At 33.6% G+C, this 26,850-nt stretch overlaps 2 protein-coding genes across 2 annotated transcripts in view; both read left to right on the top strand.

Annotated features, from left to right (window-relative positions):
- The window catches only part of LOC143246174 (gamma-aminobutyric acid receptor alpha-like), a 317,756-nt gene that overhangs the window by 143,525 nt on the left and 147,381 nt on the right, over positions 1-26,850 (top strand). The gene's annotated exons all lie outside the window — the stretch shown is intronic.
- LOC143247837 (gamma-aminobutyric acid receptor subunit alpha-3-like) lies at positions 12,124-26,439 on the top strand. Its single transcript, XM_076496362.1, has 4 exons — positions 12,124-12,272; positions 23,200-23,352; positions 24,146-24,384; positions 25,987-26,439. Exons 2-4 carry the CDS (start codon positions 23,283-23,285, stop codon positions 26,287-26,289), a joined length of 612 nt encoding a protein of 203 aa, XP_076352477.1. The 5' UTR covers positions 12,124-12,272; positions 23,200-23,282; the 3' UTR covers positions 26,290-26,439.

The following is a 26,850-nucleotide window of genomic DNA, read 5'->3' as shown; positions in this document are numbered from 1 at the left end:
ACAGAACACAAGAAACATGGATATACTTACATAACCTCATGAGTAGTTTGATCTAGAGATACAGAACACAAGAAACATGGATATACCTTACATAACTCATGAGTAGTTTGATTTAGAGATACAGAACACAAGAAACCTGGATATACTTACATAACTCATGAGTAGTTTGATCTAGAGATACAGAACACAAGAAACATGGATATACTTACATAACTCAGTGAGTAGTTTGATCTAGAGATACAGAACACAAGAAACATGGATATACTTACATAAACTCATGAGTAGTTTGATCTAGAGATACAGAACACAAGAAACATGGATATACTTACAAAACTCATGAGTAGTTTGATCTAGAGATACAGAACACAAGAAACCATGGATATACTTACATAACTCATGAGTAGTTTGATCTAGAGATACATGAACACAGAAAAGCATGGATATACTTACAAAACTCATGAGTAGTTTGATCTAGAGATACAGAACACAAGAAACATGGATATACTTACATAACTCATGAGTAGTTTGATCTAGAGATACAGAACACAAGAAACCTGGATATACTTACATAACTCATGAGTAGTTTGATCTAGAGATACAGACACAAGATACTTCTGAATATTTAAACATGGATATCTAGAGATACACTTACATAACAAAACTCATGAGTAGTTTGATCTAGAGATACAGAACACAAGAAACCTGGATATACTTACATAACTCATGTAGTTTGATCTAGAGATACAGAACACAAGAAACCTGGATATACTTACATAACTCATGAGTAGTTTGATCTAGAGATACAGAACACAAGAAACATGGATATACTTACAAAACTCATGAGTAGTTTGATCTAGAGATACAGAACACAAGAAACCTGGATAACTTACATAACTCATGAGTAGTTTGATCTAGAGATACATGGATATACTTACATAACTCATGAGTAGTTTGATTTGATCTTACAGAGTAGTTTGATCAGAGATACAGAACACAAGAAACCTGGATATACTTACATAACTCATGAGTAGTTTGATCTAGAGATACAGAACACAAGAAACCTGGATATACTTACAAACCTCATGATAGTTTGATCTAGAGATACAGAACACAAGAAACCATGGATATACTTACATAACTCATGAGTAGTTTGATCTAGAGATACAGAACACAAGAAACATGGATATACTTACATAACTCATGAGTAGTTTGATCTAGAGATACAGAACACAAGAAACTTGGATATACTTACATAACTCATGAGTAGTTTGATCTAGAGATACAGAACACAAGAAACATGGATATACTTACAAAACTCATGAGTAGTTTGATCTAGAGATACAGAACACAAGAAACCTGGATATACTTACCTAACTCATGAGTAGTTTGATCTAGAGATACAGAACACAAGAAACCTGGATATACTTGCATAACTCATGAGTAGTTTGATCTAGAGATACAGAAACACAAGATACTGGATATATTTACATAACTCATGAGTAGTTTGATCTAAAGATACAGAACACAAGAAACATGGATATACAAAACTCATGAGTAGTTTGATCTAGAGATACAGAACACAAGAAACATGGATATACTTACATAACTCATGAGTAGTTTGATCTAGAGATGAACACATACGAAACCTGGATATACTTACATAACTCATGAGTAGTTTGATCTAGAGATACAAAACATACGAAACATGGAGTTTATACTTACATAACTCCATGAGTAGTTTGATCTAGAGATACATGGTACACACAAAGAAACATGGATATACTTACATAACTCATGAGTAGTTTGATCTAGAGATAGAACACAAGAAAGCCTGGATATACTTACATAACTCATGAGTAGTTTGATCTAGAGATACAGAACACAAGAAACATGGATATACTTACAAAACTCATGAGTAGTTTGATCTAGAGATACAGAACACATGAAACCTGAATATACTTACATAACTCATGAGTAGTTTGATCTAGAGATACAGAACACACGAAACATGGATATACTTACATAACTCATGAGTAGTTTGATCTAGAGATACAGAACACAAGAAACATGGATATACTTACATAACTCATGAGTAGTTTGATCTAGAGATACAGAACACAAGAAACCTGGATATACTTACAGAACTCATGAGTAGTTTGATCTAGAGATACAGAACACAAGATACTTGGATATATTTACATATCCTCATGAGTAGTTTGATCTAGAGATACAGAAACACAAGAAACATGGATATACTTACAAACTCATGAGTAGTTTGATCTAGAGATACAGAACACAAGAAACATGGATATACTTACATAACTCATGAGTAGTTTGATCTAGAGATACAGAACACAAGAAACATGGATATACTTACATAACTCATGAGTAGTTTGATCTAGAGATACAGAACACAAGAAACCTGGATATACTTACATAACTCATGAGTAGTTTGATCTAGAGATACAGAACATACGAAACATGGATATACTTACAAAATGAGTAGTTTGATCTCATGAGTAGTTTGATCTAGAGATACAGAACACAAGAAACATGGATATACTTACATAACTCATGAGTAGTTTGATCTAGAGATACAGAACACAAGAAACATGGATATACTTACAAAACTCATGAGTAGTTTGATCTAGAGATACAGAACACAAGAAACCTGGATATACTTACATAACTCATGAGTAGTTTGATCTAGAGATACAGAACACAAAAAGCATGGATATACTTACATAACTCATGAGTAGTTTGATCTAGAGATACAGAACACAAGAAACCTGGATATACTTACATAACTCATGAGTAGTTTGATCTAGAGATACAGAACACAAGAAACCTGGATATACTTACATAACTCATGAGTAGTTTGATCTAGAGATACAGAACACAAGAAACCTGGATATACTTGCAAAACTCATGAGTAGTTTGATCTAGAGATACAGAACACAAGAAACCTGGATATACTTGCATAACTCATGAGTAGTTTGATCTAGAGATACAGAACACAAGAAACATGGATATACTTACATAACTCATGAGTAGTTTGATCTAGAGATACAGAACACAAGAAACCTGGATATACTTGCATAACTCATGAGTAGTTTTATCTAGAGATACAGAACACAAGAAACATGGATATACTTACAAAACTCATGAGTAGTTTGATCTAGAGATACAGAACACAAGAAACCTGGATATACTTACATAACTCATGAGTAGTTTGATCTAGAGATACAGAACACAAGAAACCTGGATATACTTGCATAACTCATGAGTAGTTTTATCTAGAGATACAGAAACACAAGATACTTCGATATATTTACATATCTCATGAGTAGTTTGATCTAAAGATACAGAACACAAGAAACATGGATATACTTACAAAACTCATGAGTAGTTTGATCTAGAGATACAGAACACAAGAAACATGGATATACTTACGTAACTCATGAGTAGTTTGATTTAGAGATACAGAACATACGAAACCTGGATATACTTACATAACTCATGAGTAGTTTGATCTCGAGATACAGAACATACGAAACATGGATATACTTACATAACTCATGAGTAGTTTGATCTAGAGATACAGAACACAAGAAACATGGATATACTTACAAAACTCATGAGTAGTTTGATCTAGAGATACAGAACACAAGAAACCTGGATATACTTACATAACTCATGAGTAGTTTGATCTAGAGATACAAAACACAAGAAACCTGGATATACTTGCATAACTCATGAGTAGTTTTATCTAGAGATACAGAAACACAAGATACTTCGATATATTTACATATCTCGTGAGTAGTTTGATCTAAAGATACAGAACACAAGAAACATGGATATACTTACAAAACTCATGAGTTGTTTGATCTAGAGATACAGAACACAAGAAACATGGATATACTTACATAACTCATGAGTAGTTTGATCTAGAGATACAGAACATACGAATCCTGAATATACTTACATAACTCATGAGTAGTTTGATCTCGAGATACAGAACATACGAAACATGGATATACTTACATAACTCATGAGTAGTTTGATCTAGAGATACAGAACATACGAAACATGGATATACTTATATAACTCATGAGTAGTTTGTTCTTGAGATATAGAACACAACGAAACCTGGATATACTTACAGAACTCATGAGTAGTTTGTTCTTGAGATATAGAACACAAGATACTTCGATATATTTACATATCTCGTGAGTAGTTTGATCTAAAGATACAGAACACAAGAAACATGGATATACTTACAAGACTCATGAGTAGTTTGATCTAGAGATACAGAACACAAGAAACATGGATATACTTACATAACTCATGAGTAGTTTGATCTAGAGATACAGAACACAAGAAACATGGATATACTTACGTAACTCATGAGTAGTTTGATTTAGAGATACAGAACATACGAACCTGGATATACTTACATAACTCATGAGTAGTTTGATCTCGAGATACAGAACATATGAAACATGGATATACTTACATAACTCATGAGTAGTTTGATCTAGAGATACAGAACACAAGAAACATGGATATACTTACAAAACTCATGAGTAGTTTGATCTAGAGATACAGAACACAAGAAACATGGATATACTTACAAAACTCATGAGTAGTTTGATCTAGAGATACAGAACACAAGAAACCTGGATATACTTACATAACTCATGAGTAGTTTGATCTAGAGATACAGAACACAAAAAGCATGGATATACTTACATAACTCATGAGTAGTTTGATCTAGAGATACAGAACACAAGAAACATGGATATACTTACATAACTCATGAGTAGTTTGATCTAGAGATACAAAACACAAGAAACCTGGATATACTTGCATAACTCATGAGTAGTTTTATCTAGAGATACAGAAACACAAGATACTTCGATATATTTACATATCTCGTGAGTAGTTTGATCTAAAGATACAGAACACAAGAAACATGGATATACTTACAAAACTCATGAGTTGTTTGATCTAGAGATACAGAACACAAGAAACATGGATATACTTACATAACTCATGAGTAGTTTGATCTAGAGATACAGAACATACGAATCCTGAATATACTTACATAACTCATGAGTAGTTTGATCTCGAGATACAGAACATACGAAACCTGGATATACTTACATAACTCATGAGTAGTTTGATCTAGAGATACAGAACACAAGAAACCTGGATATACTTGCATAACTCATGAGTAGTTTTATCTAGAGATACAGAAACACAAGATACTTCGATATATTTACATATCTCATGAGTAGTTTGATCTAAAGATACAGAACACAAGAAACATGGATATACTTACAAAACTCATGAGTAGTTTGATCTAGAGATACAGAACACAAGAAACATGGATATACTTACGTAACTCATGAGTAGTTTGATTTAGAGATACAGAACATACGAAACCTGGATATACTTACGTAACTCATGAGTAGTTTGATCTCGAGATACAGAACATACGAAACATGGATATACTTACAAAACTCATGAGTAGTTTGATCTAGAGATACAGAACACAAGAAACCTGGATATACTTACATAACTCATGAGTAGTTTGATCTAGAGATACAAAACAGAAGAAACCTGGATATACTTGCATAACTCATGAGTAGTTTGTTCTTGAGATATAGAACACAAGATACTTCGATATATTTACATATCTCGTGAGTAGTTTGATCTAAAGATACAGAACACAAGAAACATGGATATACTTACAAAACTCATGAGTAGTTTGATCTAGAGATACAGAACACAAGAAACATGGATATACTTACATAACTCATGAGTAGTTTGATCTAGAGATACAGAACACAAGAAACATGGATATACTTACGTAACTCATGAGTAGTTTGATTTAGAGATACAGAACATACGAAACCTGGATATACTTACATAACTCATGAGTAGTTTGATCTCGAGATACAGAACATACGAAACATGGATATACTTACATAACTCATGAGTAGTTTGATCTAGAGATACAGAACACAAGAAACATGGATATACTTACAAAACTCATGAGTAGTTTGATCTAGAGATACAGAACACAAGAAACATGGATATACTTACAAAACTCATGAGTAGTTTGATCTAGAGATACAGAACACAAGAAACCTGGATATACTTACATAACTCATGAGTAGTTTGATCTAGAGATACAGAACACAAAAAGCATGGATATACTTACATAACTCATGAGTAGTTTGATCTAGAGATACAGAACACAAGAAACATGGATATACTTACATAACTCATGAGTAGTTTGATCTAGAGATACAAAACACAAGAAACCTGGATATACTTGCATAACTCATGAGTAGTTTTATCTAGAGATACAGAAACACAAGATACTTCGATATATTTACATATCTCGTGAGTAGTTTGATCTAAAGATACAGAACACAAGAAACATGGATATACTTACAAAACTCATGAGTTGTTTGATCTAGAGATACAGAACACAAGAAACATGGATATACTTACATAACTAATGAGTAGTTTGATCTAGAGATACAGAACATACGAATCCTGAATATACTTACATAACTCATGAGTAGTTTGATCTCGAGATACAGAACATACGAAACATAGATATACTTACATAACTCATGAGTAGTTTGATCTCGAGATACAGAACATACGAAACATAGATATACTTACATAACTCATGAGTAGTTTGATCTAGAGATACAGAACACAAGAAACATGGATATACTTACAAAACTCATGAGTAGTTTGATCTAGAGATACAGAACACAAGAAACCTGGATATACTTACATAACTCATGAGTAGTTTGATCTAGAGATACAGAACACAAGAAACATGGATATACTTATGAGTTGTTTCTTTATAATACCCGAAGTTAGTTATGAAGGATTAGCTCCCAGTGGCACACCGGTATGTTTGAGGACTCACACCGGTATGTTTGAAGACTCACACCGGTATGTTTGAAGACTCACACCGGTATGTTTGAGGATTCACACCGCTAAACATCTCTGTGTATTTCGATTACTGTGGCGGGCAGAGCAAAGATAGCCTGTTGTGTAGCTTTTTGTATTACAAGCAAACAAAGGTTATGCATTACATATCCAACACCAAGAACCAATGTAAGCTAGAGTGTGTGTGACACCAAAAAACCAATATAAACTAGAGAGTTTGTGTGTGACACCAAGAACCAATGTAAGCTAGACAGTGTGTGTGTTTGTGACTACAAGAACCAATGTAAGCTAGACAGTGTGTGTGTGTGTGTGACTACAAGAACAAATGTAAGCTAGACAGTGTGTGTTTTCTTATAGCACATCGGGCTATCTGCTGAGCTGGCCGAGAGGAATCGAATCCTTGATTTTAGCGTTGTAAATCCGTAGACTTACCGCTATACCAGCGGGGGACAGATTATTACAACTCAGATACCATCCTTATAGGTTATTACAACTCAGACACCATCTGTATAGATTATGACAACACAGGCACTATCTGGATAGATCATTACATGTGTTTGTGTAATTTGTGTTTCTGTTTTTAAAGAGAAGTTGCGCCTACACTTAAAATAAAAGTAATAATAATGTTTATGTTAATATGTAGTTAATATTAATATACAGTTTATGTTAATGTATACTTTATGTATATATACACTTTATGTTAATGTACAGTATATGTTAATATGTAGTTTATGTTAATGTGTTGTTGATGTTAGTGTGATTTCTATTTGTAATATAAAGAATCATTCCTTTTCTATCTGGTTTTAGCTGGATTTCCTTGCTAAAAAAAAGCGTTCGCATCCACGCACGTAAATGAGATAAGTAATAATACTCAGTTGCATACCCTCACGGTCAAATTAGTATAGGTGCATTATTTCAAGTTTCTACGCTATTTCCTTGGAGCTATGGCATATTTTTTCCAATTTGGTTTTTCGCCAGCTTGCCTCACCAAAGCCCCCTATTGGCACTGAGGTATTATGCAGACTCACACCGCTAGAAACCGGGTTTCGATACTCTTGGTGGACAGAGCACAGATAGCTCATTGTGTATCTTTGTGCTTCATGTTAAACATACAAAAGCCTCACGAAAGCATGCGCTCGTGCACAAATTCACGAACATAGACAAGTAATAATACCCACTTGCACAACAATAATATCCACTTAGTACGGGTACAAAATTTCATGTTTCTAGTTCTTTCCTTCTTGAGTTACAGTGGTCACACATGCGCGCGCGCGCAGACACGCTCTTTTATTTTTATAAATTAGAAAATTTTACATATTGATTACATATTGATGTAAAACACTGTCTCACAGTGAAAATCTTATTATGTCTAGAAATTTTCGTTTTACTGCCTCGAATGATATATTATAGTGTGGTAAGATTTTTTCTAATCGACATAAACACATAGTGTTATCAGCGACCTTTATTTGTTACAATAGAGTTGAGCAAAGTTCAGTCCCCTCACAAAAAATTGTGCTTACCGAAGCTAGTCTGTCTAGTAAATTAACACACTTCTGTGCATCGCCTTTGACGGCCTCAAAAGTACACGTTCTAAAATTCAGTGTAACGATATATTAAACTATCTAGATAGTTTTCAACTGCCCATATATCTCCACAAACGCAGCACTTTCTGGTCGTGAATATCCCATAATTTCTTGACAGACGGAACCTTGCGACAACGGGTAACGGCCGTTGAAACGCAGTGTCATGTGGTACTTGCCTTAAGCGAGTCAACACCCAAATCGTGCAAAATAAAACTTAGCTCGAGAGACTTGAAATAATACGTTTGTTTGAAGTGAAGCACAAATCTGCACAATCTGTGCTTTACCCACCATGGGTATCGAAATCCGCTTTCTTGCGTTGTAACTTTGCAGACCAGGGGGCGTTTCACAAAACTGAACATTTCGTATGCACGACTTCAGTTTTCGAGTTTCTCATTTTTCCCATTCTTTCTGTTAGTGGCATTCAAGAGCTTGACTTTATATCAGTTTAGCAGTCAGGCCAGCTTAATTTGATATCAGTTTGGCAGTCAGGTCAGCTTAACTTGATATCAGTTTAGCAGTCAGGCCAGCTTGACTTTATATCAGTTTACCAGTCAGGCCAGCTTAGCTTGATATCAGTTTAGCAGTCAGGCCAGCTTGACTTGATATCAGTTTACCAGTCAGGCAGCTTGACTATATATCAGTTTACCAGTCAGGCAGCTTGACTATATATCAGTTTAGCAGTCAGGTCAGCTTGACTTGATATCAGTTTACCAGTCAGGCCAGCTTAGCTTGATATCAGTTTAGCAGTCAGGCCAGCTTGACTTGATATCAGTTTACCAGTCAGGCAGCTTGACTATATATCAGTTTAGCAGTCAGGCTAGTTTGACTTTATATCAGTTTAGCAGTCAGGCCAGCTTGACTTGATATCAGTTTAGCAGTCAGGTCAGCTTAACTTGATATCAGTTTAGCAGTCAGGCCAGCTTGACTTGATATCAGTTTACCAGTCAGGCAGCTTAACTTTATATCAGTTTAGCAGTCAGGCCAGTTTGACTTTATATCAGTTTAGCAGTCAGGCCAGCTTGACTTTATATCAGTTTACCAGTCAGGCCAGCTTAACTTGATATCAATTTAGCAGTCAGGCCAGCTTGACTTGATATCAGTTTAGCAGTCAGGTCAGCTTAACTTGATATCAGTTTAGCAGTCAGGCCAGCTTGACTTGATATCAGTTTACCAGTCAGGCAGCTTGACTTTATATCAGTTTAGCAGTCAGGCCAGTTTGACTTTATATCAGTTTAGCAGTCAGACCGGCTTGACTTTATATCAGTTTAGCAGTTAGGCCAGCTTGACTTTATATCAGTTTACCAGTCAGGCAGCTTGACTTTATATCAGTTTAGCAGTCAGGCCAGCTTAACTTTATATCAGTTTAGCAGTCAGGCCAGCTTAACTTGATATCAGTTTAGCAGTCAGGCCAGCTTGACTTTATATCAGTTTAGCAGTCAGGCCAGCATGACTTTATATCAATCTATCAGTTAAGGAAGAAATCTGTTGTTGGAGAACTTTGCTTTATAGAAATATATCAGCCAAACAAGCTTTCTGTATCGCAGTTTTCTACTCTACCAGTCAGGATAGTATACTCTAACGCCTGTAACTTGATTTTGTACTAGTGTACCAATCAGGACAATGTAGTCTCATACTTATAACTTAGTTTTATACTAGTGTACCAGTCAAGATAGTATACTCTAACACATATAACTTAGTTTTATACTAGTATACCAGTCAGGACAGTATTGTCTAACACCTATAGATTGGTTTTACACAATAATCCTGTGTTAGTTTATCACACCTTAGCCATCAAATACAGATATACAGTTTATTTATCTTTGCACGCTTTAACCTACAAATTATGTTTTGTTTATTTTTCAGATCGTTAGATAAATGAATCAATGGCTTAGTTTTACAGTGTAACTACCAGAGCCACGTAGCCTGTTTTGATTTCATATTTATATTCTAAACAACAAATAAAATGTCTTATTTTGTATCTCTTTCCACTCCTGTCTCGTGAATACCAGACACGTTTGTGTTTTGAAAGGTTAACCACCAATGACAGTAATCCTCTTCCATTTCTTATTGTTTTACAAGTAAACCTACAAGAAACTCTACTTTGTATATTTTCCTTCACAGATTAACCATGCTATATTTGGTTTCTCTTCACAGATTAACAATCAAAGCCAGCTGTCCAATGCACTTGAGAAAATATCCACTTGACACACAGGCTTGTCTTCTGAAATTGGAAGCTGTAAGTTAACTTCTGTCCTATGAAGAAATAAGCTAGTAAGTCATGTGTGTTCTATACTATGTGACTCCATAGTGTGATCTGCACACAATAACACCTGTTGAGACAGGAAGATGATATGTGTTATGTTTCTGCTGTCCTGTTACAAGCTACTTGTTGTAAGAGAACAAAAGTTCACCTTTGAATTCATTTTCCTCATAAAATTTATTCTTTCTTTCGAGTTAACATTTGACGATGGACTTCTTTTAACCTTCCAACAAAAGATCGTCTCATATCCGCCATTCTGTTAAGTAGTTTCTAACAAACACAGAACCAAAACCAGTCTCTGCAGACAGAACTAGTCAAGTGTGATTCCCAGACAAACACCTTCAACTCAAGAGGCATGTCCAACGAAACTCGAGGAATCTGAAAACAGTGCTGACTGATAATAACAAAACATCTTTAACAGTCTGTATATAACTGTATGTAACTCTGTTTGACAGTCTGAATGTAACTGTGTGTATGTAACTCTCTTTGACAGTGTGTATGTAACTGTGTATGTAACTCTCTTTGACAGTCTGTATATAACTGTGTATGTAACTCTGTTTGACAGTCTGTATGTAACTCTGTTTGACAGTCTGTATGTAACTCTGTTTGACAGTGTGTATGTAACTGTGTATGTATCTCTGTTTGACAGTCTGTTTGTAACTGTGTATGTAACTCTGTTTGACAGTCTGTATGTAACTGTGTATGTAACTCTGTTTGACAGTCTGTATGTAACTGTGTATGTAACTCTGTTTGACAGTCTGTATGTAACTGTGTATGTAACTCTGTTTGACAGTGTGTATGTAACTGTGTATGTAACTCTGTTTGACAACTGTATGTAACTCTGTTTGACAGTCTGTATGTAACTCTGTATGTAAGCCTGTTTGTAAATCTGTAAGTAACTCTAACAGTCTGTATCTAACTCGCTTTGACAGTCTGCATGTAACTCTCAATGTAACTCTATACGTAACAACGTTTGTAACTCTGTACGTATGTAACTTTGTATGTACGTAACTGATGAAATTTGGTTTCCTTAAGACAAGTATATAATTATTTAAATATGTGTTGGTTTCAGTAATCACTTTCCATATATAAATATTATTAAAATAAAACATAGTCAAGTCTATGTTTATAGGAAACTTCTTGCATGTATATCTGGTACGGTGCTGTTGTCACAACTGAAAATTTTACAAAAGTCCACGCTGGTTACTGATTACCTCCTTTACCCATAAAACAGTCCAAGTGTTATAATGTCTTCAAGTGTATATCTTTTACAAAGGCGTAAAACTTATTTTTGTGGATTATTTGAACAGATGGTTATGCAACAAATGACGTCATATACAAATGGAAAGAAACGGACCCCGTCACTATATCCCAGGGGGTGATACTCTCTCAGTATGAGTTCGCAAAAATTAGTACAGGAAACTTAACCATAAAACACGGACTTTTACGTAAGTTGTTCTGATTGGTAAATCATCTGTTATATAACACCGACTTTTACATAAGTTGTTCTGATTGGTAAATCATCTGTTATATAACACGGACTTTTACGTAAGTTGTTCTGATTGGTAAATCATCTGTTATATAACACGGACTTCTACTTAAGTAGTTGTGATTAGTAAATCATCTGTTATATAACACCGACTTTTACGTAAGTTGTTCTGATTGGTAAATCATCTGTTATATAACACCGACTTTTACGTAAGTTGTTCTGATTTGTAAATCATCTGTTATATAACACGGACTTCTACATAAGTAGTTGTGATTGGTAAATCATCTGTTATATAACACGGACTTCTACGTAAGTAGTTGTGATTAGTAAATCATCTGTTATATAACACCGACTTTTACGTAAGTTGTTCTGATTGGTAAATCATCTGTTATATAACACGGACTTCTACGTAAGTAGTTGTGATTAGTAAATCATCTGTTATATAACACGGACTTCTACTTAAGTAGTTGTGATTAGTAAATCATCTGTTATAAAACAAAACTGAAAGCTTGAAAGGTATTTTATCTTGTGTCTGAGGTTGAAACGTTTATCGTATGAACATATTTCACAAAGTGTTTTCTTATTTACAATAGTTTAGCTAAACGATTTTATAACCCATTATTTGTTTCTCTTTATATGTTATCTTTGGTAAAATATTGTGTTGTATATTATAATTGAAAAGCGCCATCTATATTAATTTCGTTTCTTCACTGTTACAGTAAATAATGATGCTCGATGCTTTCGATTTGTGAAACAAAGTACAACACATTTGTTACGTCATCAAGCAACATTTCATTTCTTCCTTATACACGTAACCAGGCGGGTCATTTAGTCGATCCCTGAGATAAAAATATTGATTCAAGTGAGAAACACGGGAATTTGTGAAACATGTTTATGTATTAGTTTCTTTTGTTTCTGTTCCCGTTTATGTTTAAAACATGCATGTTTTAATGTTATATTTCAAGTGTTAAGGTGCCTGAAAAATGGTTACGTTGTCCAACAAAGCAGTATGTAAACAAACGATAATGGTACATATAACAGTAAATTGTAATCCAACTGGTGCTAGTCGTCATTGTTATAATCATAATAAATTATTGACAGTGTTAGAGGACAATAATGCATATTGATTGACAGTGTTAGAGGACAATGGACAATGATGCATATTGATTGACAGTGTTAGAGGACAATGGACAATGATGCATATTGATTGACAGTGTTAGAGGACAATGGACAATGATGCATATTGATTGACAGTGTTAGAGGATAATGGACAATGAGGCATATTGATTGACAGTGTTAGAAGACAATGGACAATGATGCATACTGATTGACAGCGTTAGAGGATCAATGGACAATGATGCATACTGATTGACAGTGTTAGAGGACAATGGACAATGATGCATACTGATTGACAGTGTTAGAGGACAATGGACAACGATGCATATTGATTGACAGTGTTAGAGGACAATGACAATGATGCATACTGATGGGATGACAGTGTTAGATGAACAACGGACAATGATGCATACTGATCTGACAGCGTTAGATGACAATGGACAATGACGCATACTGATCAGACAGCAAATAGATGAGACAACGGACAATGATGCATACTGATTGACAGTGTTAGAGGATAATGAGACAATGAGGCATACTGATTGACAGTGTTAAAAGATCAACGGACAATGACGCATATTGATCGACAGTGTTAGATGATAATGGACAATGATGCATACTGATTGACAGCAGTGTTAGATGACAATGGACAATGATGCATATTGATTGACAGCAAGTTAGAGAGATAATGGACAATGATGCATATTGATTGACAGCAAGTTAGATGACAATGGACAATGATGCATATTGATTGACAGTGTTAGAAGACAATGGACAATGAATGCATATTGATTGACAAGCGTTAGATGACAATGGACAATGATGCATATTGATTGACAAGTGTTAGAAAGACAATGGACAATGATGCATATTGATTGACAGCGTTAGAGGACAATGGACAATGATGCATATTGATTGACAGTGTTAGAGGATAATGGACAATGAGGCATATTGATTGACAGTGTTAGAGGATAATGGACAATGATGCATATTGATTGACAGTGTTAGAGGATAATGGACAATGATGCATATTGATTGACAGTGTTAGAGGATAATGGACAATGATGCATATTAATTGACAGTGGTAAAAGATGATAAAAAAATGATACACAATGATAGACAGTGGTATTGAATATAATTTGCGAGCAGAACAAGAGGTTCCTAGATAAAGAAAAAAGAAAATGAAAATACTGATGATAAAAGTAACTAAATATGTTCTCACTTATAAAAAATAAAATGCATTGCTTTACCATTAAGTATCCTAGGGATTAGGTATCCTAGCTGTTAACAGTATTTTTAGCTAAATAGACGAAATTTGATTGTTTAGAATGTTGTTAACGGTTTTTTTGTCATTACTCAAGGGAGTACAACAAGCGACTCTAGTTAAGGCCTTAACTATGAACAAGTGTTTAGTACAATAAAATATAACGTATACAAATGTCCCTAACAGTGAAATACCAAAAAGAATCACAAATATTTGTAACAAATAAACTTCTATATAAAGAAAATTAAGAAAAGTGACAGAAACAACAACTAAACACTATCTGGTCATATCTTACTGTAACAACTAACCAGTATCTGGTCATATCCTACTGTAACCAATGAACACTATCTGGTCATATCTTACTGTAACCAATGAACACTATCTGGTTATATCTTACTGTAACTACTAAACACTATCTGGTCACATCTTACTGTAACAAATAACCAGTATCTGGTCATATCTTACTGTAACAACTAAACACTATCTGGTCATATCCTACTGTAACAAATAAACACTATCTGGTCATATCTTACTGTAACAACTAACCAGTATCTGGTCATATCTTACTGTAACAACTAACCAGTATCTGGTCATATCCTACTGTAACAAATAAACACTATCTGGTCATATCTTACTGTAACAACTAACCAGTATCTGGTCATATCCTACTGTAACAACTAACCAGTATCTGGTCATATCCTACTGTAACAAATAAACACTATCTGGTCATATCTTACTGTAACTACTAAACACTATCTGGTCATATCCTACTGTAACAACTAAACACTATCTGGTCATATCTTACTGTAACAACTAAACACTATCTGGTCATATCTTACTGTAACAACTAACCAGTATCTGGTCATATCCTACTGTAACAAATAAACACTATCTGGTCATATCTTACTGTAACTACTAAACACTATCTGGTCATATCTTACTGTAACAACTAAACACAATCTGGTCATATCCTACTGTAACAAATAAACACTATCTGGTCATATCATACTGTAACAACTAACCAGTATCTGGTCATATCCTACTGTAACAAATAAACACTATCTGGTCATATCTTACTGTAACTACTAAACACTATCTGGTCATATCTTACTAAAACAACTAAACACTATCTGGTCATATCTTACTGTAACAACTAACCAGTATCTGGTCATATCCTACTGTAACAAATAAAGACTATCTGGTCATATCTTACTGTAACAACTAAACACTATCTAGTTATATCTTAGAGTAACAACTAAACACTATTTGATCATATCTTACTATAACTACTAAACACTATTTAGTCATATCTTACTGTAACAACTAAACACTATCTGGTCATATCTTATTGTAACAACTAAACACTATTTGATCATATCTTACTGTAACAACTAAACACTATCTGGTCATATCTTACTGTAACAACTAAACACTATCTGATCATATTTTACTGTAACTACTAAACACTATCTGGTCATATCTTACTGTAACTACTAAACACTATCTGGTCATATCCTACTGTAACAACTAAACACTATCTGGTCATATCTTACTGTAACAACTAAACACTATCTGGTCATATCTTACTGTAACAACTAACCAGTATCTGGTCATATCCTACTGTAACAAATAAACACTATCTGGTCATATCTTACTGTAACTACTAAACACTATCTGGTCATATCTTACTGTAACAACTAAACACAATCTGGTCATATCCTACTGTAAAACTAAATAAACACTATCTGGTCATATCATACTGTAAATAACTAACCAGTATCTGGTCATATCCTACTGTAAATAAATAAACACTATCTGGTCATATCTTACTGTAACTACTAAACACTATCTGGTCATATCTTACTAAAAAACAACTAAACACTATCTGGTCATATCTTACTGTAAATAACCAACCAGTATCTGGTCATATCCTACTGTAACAAATAAAGACTATCTGGTCATATCTTACTGTAACAACTAAACACTATCTAGTTATATCTTAGAGTAACAACTAAACACTATTTGATCATATCTTACTATAACTACTAAACACTATTTAGTCATATCTTACTGTAAATAACTAAACACTATCTGGTCATATCTTATTGTAAATAACTAAACACTATTTGATCATATCTTACTGTAAATAACTAAACACTATCTGGTCATATCTTACTGTAAATAAAACTAAACACTATCTGGTCATATTTTACTGTAACTACTAAACACTATCTGGTCATATCCTACTGTAAATAACTAAACACTATCTGGTCATATCTTACTGTAACAACTAACCAGTATCTGGTCATATCCTACTGTAACAAATAAACACTATCTGGTCATATCTTACTGTAACTACTAAACACTATCTGGTGATATCTTACTCTAACAACTAAACACTATTTGGTCATATCTTACTGTAACAACTAAACACTATCTGGTCATATCCTACTGTAACAAATAAACACTATCTGGTCATATCTTACTGTAACAACTAACCAGTATCTGGTCATATCCTACTGTAACAACTAACCAGTATCTGGTCATATCCTACTGTAACAAATAAACACTATCTGGTCATATCTTACTGTAAATAACTAACCAGTATCTGGTCATATCCTACTGTAAATAACTAACCAGTATCTGGTCATATCCTACTGTAAATAAATAAACACTATCTGGTCATATCTTACTGTAACTACTAAACACTATCTGGTCATATCCTACTGTAACAACTAAACACTATCTGGTCATATCTTACTGTAACAACTAAACACTATCTGGTCATATCTTACTGTAAATAACAACTAACCAGTATCTGGTCATATCCTACTGTAACAAATAAACACTATCTGGTCATATCTTACTGTAACTACTAAACACTATCTGGTCATATCTTACTGTAACAACTAAACACAATCTGGTCATATCCTACTGTAACAAATAAACACTATCTGGTCATATCATACTGTAAATAACTAACCAGTATCTGGTCATATCCTACTGTAAATAAATAAACACTATCTGGTCATATCTTACTGTAACTACTAAACACTATCTGGTCATATCTTACTAAAACAACTAAACACTATCTGGTCATATCTTACTGTAAATAACTAACCAGTATCTGGTCATATCCTACTGTAACAAATAAAGACTATCTGGTCATATCTTACTGTAACAACTAAACACTATCTAGTTATATCTTAGAGTAACAACTAAACACTATTTGATCATATCTTACTATAACTACTAAACACTATTTAGTCATATCTTACTGTAACAACTAAACACTATCTGGTCATATCTTATTGTAACAACTAAACACTATTTGATCATATCTTACTGTAACAACTAAACACTATCTGGTCATATCTTACTGTAACAACTAAACACTATCTGATCATATTTTACTGTAACTACTAAACACTATCTGGTCATATCCTACTGTAACAACTAAACACTATCTGGTCATATCTTACTGTAAATAACTAACCAGTATCTGGTCATATCCTACTGTAAATAAATAAACACTATCTGGTCATATCTTACTGTAACTACTAAACACTATCTGGTGATATCTTACTCTAACAACTAAACACTATTTGGTCATATCTTACTGTAACTACTAAACACTATCTGGTGATATCTTACTGTAAATAAACTAAACACTATCTGGTTATATCTTACTGTAACAACTATACACTATCTCGTAATATCTTAGTGTAACAACTAAACACTATCTGGTCATATCCTACTGTAAAAAATAAACACTATCTGGTCATATCCTACTGTAAAAAATAAACACTATCTAGTCATATCTTACTGTAACTACTAAACACTATTTGGTCATATCTTACTGTAACAACTAAACACTATCTGGTCATATCTTACTCTAACAACTAAACACAATCTGGTCATATCTTACTGTAACAACTAAACACTATCTCGTCATAACCTACTGTAACAAATAAACACTATCTGGTCATATCTTACTGTAACAACTAACCACTATCTGGTCATATCCTACTGTAACAAATAAACACTATCTGGTCATATCTTACTGTAACTACTAAACACTATCTGGTCTTATCTTACTGCAACAACTAAACACTATCTGGTCATATCTGACTGTAACAACTAAACACTATTTGGTCATATGTTACTGTAACTACTAAACACTATCTGGTCATATCTTACTGTAACAACTAAACACTATCTCGTCATATCTTAGTGTAACAACTAAACACTATTTGGTCATATCTTACTGTAACAACTAACCAGTATCTGGTCATATCCTACTGTAACAAATAAACACTATCTGGTCATATCTTACTGTAACTACAAGACACTATCTGGTCATATCTTACTGTAACAACTAAACACTATCTGGTTATATCTTACTGTAACGACTAAACACTCTCTGGTCATATCTTACTGTAACAACTAACCACTATCTGGTCATATCCTACTGTAACAACTAAACACTATTTGGTCATATCTTACTGTAACAACTAAACACTATCTGGTCATATCTTACTGTAACAACTAAACACTATTTGGTCATATTTTACTGTAACAACTAAACACTATCTGGTCATATCTTACTGTAACAACTAAACACTATCTGATCATATCTTACTGTAACTACTAAACACTATCTGGTCATATCTTACTGTAACAACTAAACACTATCTGGTCATATCTTACTGTAACAACTAAACACTATCTGGTCATATCTTACTGTAACAACTAAACACTATCTGGTCATATCTTACTGTAACAACTAAACACTATCTTATCATATCTTACTGTAACTACTAAACACTATTTGGTCATATCTTACTGTAACAACTAAACACTATCTGGTCATATCTTACTGTAGCAACTAAACACTATCTTATCATATCTTACTGTAACTACTAAACATTATTTGGTCATATCTTACTGTAACAACTAAACACTATCTGGTCATATCTTACTGTAACAACTAAACACTATCTTATCATATCTTACTGTAACTACTAAACACTATTTGGTCATATCTTACTGTAAATAACTAAACACTATCTGGTCATATCCTACTGTAACAACTAAACACTATTTACTCATATGTTACTGTAACAACTAAACACTATTTGGTCATATGTTACTGTAACTACTAAACACTATCTGTTCATATCTTACTGTAATAACTAAACACTATCTGGTTATATCTTACTGTAACAACTATACACTATCTCGTAATATCTTAGTGTAACAACTAAACACTATTTGGTCATATCTTACTGTAAATAACTAAACACTATTTGGTCATATGTTACTGTAACTACTAAACACTATCTGGTCATATCTTACTGTAACAACTAAACACTATCTGGTTATATCTTACTGTAAGAAATAAACACTATCTGGTCATATCCTACTGTAACAAATAAACACTATCTGGTCATATCTTACTGTAACAACTAACCAGTATCTGGTCATATCCTACTGTAACAAATAAAGACTATCTGGTCATATCTTACTGTAACAACTAAACACTATCTAGTTATATCTTAGAGTAACAACTAAACACTATTTGATCATATCTTACTATAACTACTAAACACTATTTAGTCATATCTTACTGTAAACAACTAAACACTATCTGGTCATATCTTATTGTAACAACTAAACACTATTTGATCATATCTTACTGTAAATAACTAAACACTATCTGGTCATATCTTACTGTAACAACTAAACACTATCTGATCATATTTTACTGTAACTACTAAACACTATCTGGTCATATCCTACTGTAACAACTAAACACTATCTGGTCATATCTTACTGTAAACAACTAACCAGTATCTGGTCATATCCTACTGTAACAAATAAACACTATCTGGTCATATCTTACTGTAACTACTAAACACTATCTGGTGATATCTTACTCTAACAACTAAACACTATTTGGTCATATCTTTCTGTAACTACTAAACACTATCTGGTGATATCTTACTGTAACAACTAAACACTATCTGGTTATATCTTACTGTAACAACTATACACTATCTCGTAATATCTTAGTGTAACAACTAAACACTATCTGGTCATATCCTACTGTAAAAAATAAACACTATCTGGTCATATCTTACTGTAACTACTAAACACTATTTGGTCATATCTTACTGTAACAACTAAACACTATCTGGTCATATCTTACTCTAACAACTAAACACAATCTGGTCATATCTTACAGTAACAACTAAACACTATCTCTGTCATAACCTACTGTAAACAAATAAACACTATCTGGTCATATCTTACTGTAAACAACTAACCACTATCTGGTCATATCCTACTGTAACAACTAAACACTATTTGGTCATATCTTACTGTAACAACTAAACACTATCTGGTCATATCTTACTGTAACAACTAAACACTATTTGGTCATATTTTACTGTAACAACTAAACACTATCTGGTCATATCTTACTGTAACAACTAAACACTATCTGATCATATCTTACTGTAACTACTAAACACTATCTGGTCATATCTTACTGTAACAACTAAACACTATCTGGTCATATCTTACTGTAACAACTAAACACTATCTGGTCATATCTTACTGTAAATAAACTAAACACTATCTGGTCATATCTTACTGTAACAACTAAACACTATCTTATCATATCTTACTGTAACTACTAAACACTATTTGGTCATATCTTACTGTAACAACTAAACACTATTTGGTCATATCTTACTGTAACAACTAAACACTATTTGGTCATATGTTACTGTAACTACTAAACACTATCTGGTCATATCTTACTGTAATAACTAAACACTATCTGGTTATATCTTACTGTAACAACTATACACTATCTCGTAATATCTTAGTGTAACAACTAAACACTATTTGGTCATATCTTACTGTAACAACTAAACACTATTTGGTGATATGTTACTGTAACTACTAAACACTATCTGGTCATATCTTACTGTAACAACTAAACACTATCTGGTTATATCTTACTGTAAGAAATAAACACTATCTGGTCATATCCTACTGTAACAAATAAACACTATCTGGTCATATCTTACTGTAACAACTAAACACTATTTAGTCATTTCTTACTGTAAAATATGCGGTGAAGGTTTCGTAGAATACGTCATATTTAAAAGACTGTATCGAAAGTGGATAAAAGACGACAAAATGTTGTTCGTCCTTTAGTTTATATATATTGCCAAATAGCTAATTCTAAATAAAAAAAAAACGCACATTTGAAACGATCTTGTATCAAATTGATCTATTCGACTATAGTCACTATAAAGTCTGAACTTTCACTAAGTAATTAATAAAGTTGAGATATCTTTGATGCAAAGGAAAAAGAAAACGGGGTTAATAGAGTTTGTTTTTCTATTCGTTTTATGTGTCAGTCGACACGCCTCATTAAAATCATATTAGTAACAGTTTTTGTTGAAACCAGTGAGATAGTTTATAATAGAGATCGCCTTAGTAACTTGTTTAATGTTTGTTTCTTTACCCGGTGTAACGATTTCAAACTAACCCCTGTAAATGTTACCCCCTGGTAATTTGAATTCGTTTTCATATTACCGGTGGGTAGGGCAAATTCGTTTTCAGGTTACCCCCGGGGGGTAGTCTGAAATTGATTTCAAACTACCCCCTTCCCGATAGACTCGTTTTGACGGTTTGTTGAGATGCTAGACGTTCTTATCGCACTCAGTGTATGTAAATGAAATTAACGCATTAATAATAATGTAAAAATTCGTATATTTATCATGTTCTATACCTCATGCTATCAATCACTCATTTTTATTTCAGTGCGCATAAAGAAATATAAAAAAATTAATATGTATAAATTACAATATACTGAATGAAGACAGTATGTAGACCTTGTGGTCTGGCGAGGGCGAGCCCTTAAAATACCTTTTATCTTATATAAATCATCAATTTTAATAAAAGAAATAATAGGCCTTTTGTCTATTATCATGTACTTAGATACGTACTCAACACGCACTACAAATATTAAAAACAATCATTATGTTTGTCATTTCGCCGTTAGAAGAGGGGGTAAGTTGAAATCAAGGGGGATAATTTGAAATCGATTTCATGTTACTCCCCCGATACTCTGAAAACGATTTCATATTACCGGGGGGTAACTTGAAAACGGGAGTAATTTGAAATCGTTACACCGGGGTTCAGAAACGAGCACATGGATGAATTACTTCCCTTATTTAATACTATTCGAAGCAGTATCAATAATATAATTGTCTATTTATAACTAATACTTAACTATAACGAAATACAATATATGTAACACAGTGTATAACAATCACATTTCACTTCATCTTTTTATTACTAGTTAAATATATATATAAATACCACGTATTTGTTTCCCGTTTCATAGACCTGCTGCTCGGCATTAGATTGATAATTCATTTCGTCTCTCAGTTCTCAAGAACAATTTTAACTCTTTGTTTCTTAGGAGAAACTTCAACGTTACTGGCAAGATTTATACTGATACGACGAAGGGGTTACTTCATCCTCCAAATCTACACACCTTGTGCTATGATTGTAGGAGCTTCGTGGGTGGCTTTCTGGATAAACCGGCACGATGCTGCCGGCCGAGTAGCAGTCGGTGAGTCTGGTACAGTCGAAACGTGTCTGTTCCATCTTCTGAGAAGGTTCTGAAGACACAACGACTGTTACACTAGTGAACCCTTGTGCCAATTTAGATTGTATTCTTAATTATACATTTACTGCTTTGTTGTGGTGGTTATTACAAATTATCTAACACACAGGACCACCATAACACGTTACCACAAATTATCTAATACACAGGACCACCATAATACGTTACCATAAATCATCTAATGTGCAGGACCACCATAACACGTTACCACAAATTATCTAATACACAGAACCATTATAACACGTTACCACAAATTATCTAATACACAGAACCATTATAACACGTTACCACAAATTATCTAATACACAGAACCATTATAACACGTTACCACAAATTATCTAATACACAGAACCATTATAACACGTTACCACAAATTATCTAATACACAGAACCATTATAACACGTTACCACAAATTATCTAATCACAGGTCCACCAAAACACGTTACCACAAATTATCCAATAGACATTAAACGTTAGCCAACTATTTGAGTATAAACATTAAACGACTCACATCAAGATGTTTCACCATTGTGTATCAGAGTGTATAATAATGGCATTAACACTAATACGTCTCAAACTAAGTAAGTTTTATTAGTATTAATGGAATTTGTAAGACAATAAGAGTTGAATTATTTAAAGCGAGTCTTAAGTTACTACACCTTATAAGACAGATTTATAGAATCTTAACACTTATATTCATCATAATTTACGTTTAACTCACAGAGTTTTCTCTGCTAGGTGCTATGACTGTGCTAACCCTAGTTACAATGGGTTTCGGAGGAAGAACTTCTCTTCCTAAAGTGGCCTATCCTACTGCCCTAGACTGGTTTCTTATTATGTGTTTCGCTTTTGTGTTTGCTGCCATGGTGGAATATGCCTGTGTGCAGCTAATGGAACGTTTTGATGCAGAAAGACTACGTGAATGTCTTCAACACAGAGAAGAAACCAACCCAGATAATTCAGAGGAAGACAGCAAGGTGTGTCCTGTAATACCCCCGAGTGTTAAGTCATTAGTTCAAATTGTCAAGCAGGAAAGCAAGATAATTACAGCAAGGACTACAAACAGTCCTTGTCTCAGGTTTAAACTGATATAATGTATGTCTTATCAGTAACAGTTCTTGTCTCAGGTTTAAACTGACATAATGTATGTCTTATCAGTAACAGTCCTAGTCTCAGGTTTAAACTGACATAATATATGTCTTATCAGTAACAGTTCTTGTCTCAGGTTTAAACAGACATAATGTATGTCTTATCAGTAACAGTCCTTGTCTCAGGTTTAAACTGACATAATGTATGTCTCATCAGTAACAGTCCTTGTCTCAGGTTTAAACTGACATAATGTATGTCTTATAAGTAACACTCCTTCTCTCAGGTTTAAACAGACATAATGTATGTCTCATCAGTAACAGTCCTTGTCTCAGGTTTAAACTGACATAATGTATGTCTCATCAGTAACAGTCCTTGTCTCAGGTTTAAACTGACATAATGTATGTCTTATAAGTAACACTCCTTCTCTCAGGTTTAAACAGACATAATGTATGTCTCATCAGTAACAGTCCTTGTCTCAGGTTTAAACTGACATAATGTATGTCTCATCAGTAACAGTCCTTGTCTCAGGTTTAAACTGACATAATGTATGTCTTATAAGTAACACTCCTTCTCTCAGGTTTAAACAGACATAATGTATGTCTCATCAGTAACACTCCTTCTCTCAGGTTTAAACTGACATAATGTATGTCTTATCAGTAACAGTCCTTGTCTCAGGTTTAAACTGACATAATGTATGTCTTATGAGTAACAGTCCTTGTCTCAGGTTTAAACTGACATAATGTATGTCTTATGAGTAACACTCCTTGTCTCAGGTTTAAACTGACATAATGTGTGTCTTATCAGTAACAGTCCTTGTCTCAGGTTTAAACTGACATAATGTATGTATTATCAGTAACAGTCCTTGTCTCAGGTTTAAACTGACATAATGTGTGTCTTATCAGTAACAGTCCTTGTCTCAGGTTTAAACTGACATAATGTATGTCTTATGAGTAACATTCCTTGTCTCAGGTTTAAACTGACATAATGTATGTCTTATGAGTAACACTCCTTGTCTCAGGTTTAAACTGACATAATGTATGTCTTATTAGTAACAACCTTTGTCTCAGGTCTAAACTGACATAATGTATGTCTTATCAGTAACAGTCCTTGTCTCAGGTTTAAACTGACATAATATATGTCTTATTAGTAACAACCTTTGTCTCAGGTCTAAACTCACATAATGTATGTCTTATCAGTAACAGTCCTTGTCTCAGGTTTAAATTGACATAATGTATGTCTTATCAGTAACAGTCCTTGTTTTAGGTCTAAACTCACATAATGTTTGTCTTATTTGTAATAGCCCGACTGTTGTGTTTAAATTGACGTATTGCATGTCTTGCCAGTAACAGCCCCTTATATTTGGTTTAAACTACCTTAATGTATGTTTTGTCAGTAACAGTCCGTTGTTGTCTGAGTAACATGTGCTTGGTGTACTCTGATGTCAGGGGTCAAAGTGAAGAGTTTACATGTGGTGTTTCTTTGTAACCCAGAGTGATGAGGTGAACCAGGAATCATCGACAGGTGAACCGGAGGATCCAGAAGATGTTCAGTTGAACATGGAGTCTGACAGAAGTTTTACAAACACGTTCAGAAGTCGCTTCAGAAAGAAAACGAACAAGATTTATGAATATGTTAATTGTGACGTATTAACATCTCGAGCTGACCAGGTTGACGCTTACTCTAGGGTTGTCTTTCCTCTCACGTTCACCATCCTCAACCTTCTATACTGGGCTTTATATCTGTACATTATTAGTGACGAAATTCCAGAAGACCTGACCCAGCAGGAGTTGTGACGATTTGTTTATATTAAGCTATTTTTAAACTTGTAGAAACATAAGCCGAACCTCACACAGCTTGTTTACCAATAGGAAACCTGCCTTCGTGAAAGTATGAAACTGAAAAAAAAACATTTATATCACTACCATGTGTGACTTCACACAAATATCCATTAAAATAAAGTGATTTGGAGTTTTGTAATGTGGTTAATCTCTTTAGATTTCAAACATAAAATGTTATGATGTTTGGGTTACAATAATCTATTTTTAGAACAAAGTAGATATTGTTACTTCCATCGTGTCAGTCAGATAAGGCTAAAGCCCAAACGAAAATCAAAAACACAGAGGAAAATTATGGTTACCGTACTGAGTCAGTTTCTTTCATTAGCAAATAAACAAAAACAATGAGGTATCCGAGAACAGAACCTACGTACTCTTAAAATGATTGGAACAACAATTAGAACACAGAATATAAACCTAACAGTATTGGAACAACCATTAGAACACAAAATATAAACCTAACAGTATTGGAACAACCATTAGAACACATAATATAAAACTAACAGTATTGAAACAACC

Source organism: Tachypleus tridentatus, chromosome 3 (genome assembly GCF_004210375.1).
Source record: "Tachypleus tridentatus isolate NWPU-2018 chromosome 3, ASM421037v1, whole genome shotgun sequence".
NCBI lineage: Eukaryota > Metazoa > Arthropoda > Merostomata > Xiphosura > Limulidae > Tachypleus > Tachypleus tridentatus.
This window is presented reverse-complemented; position numbering and strand designations above follow the sequence as displayed.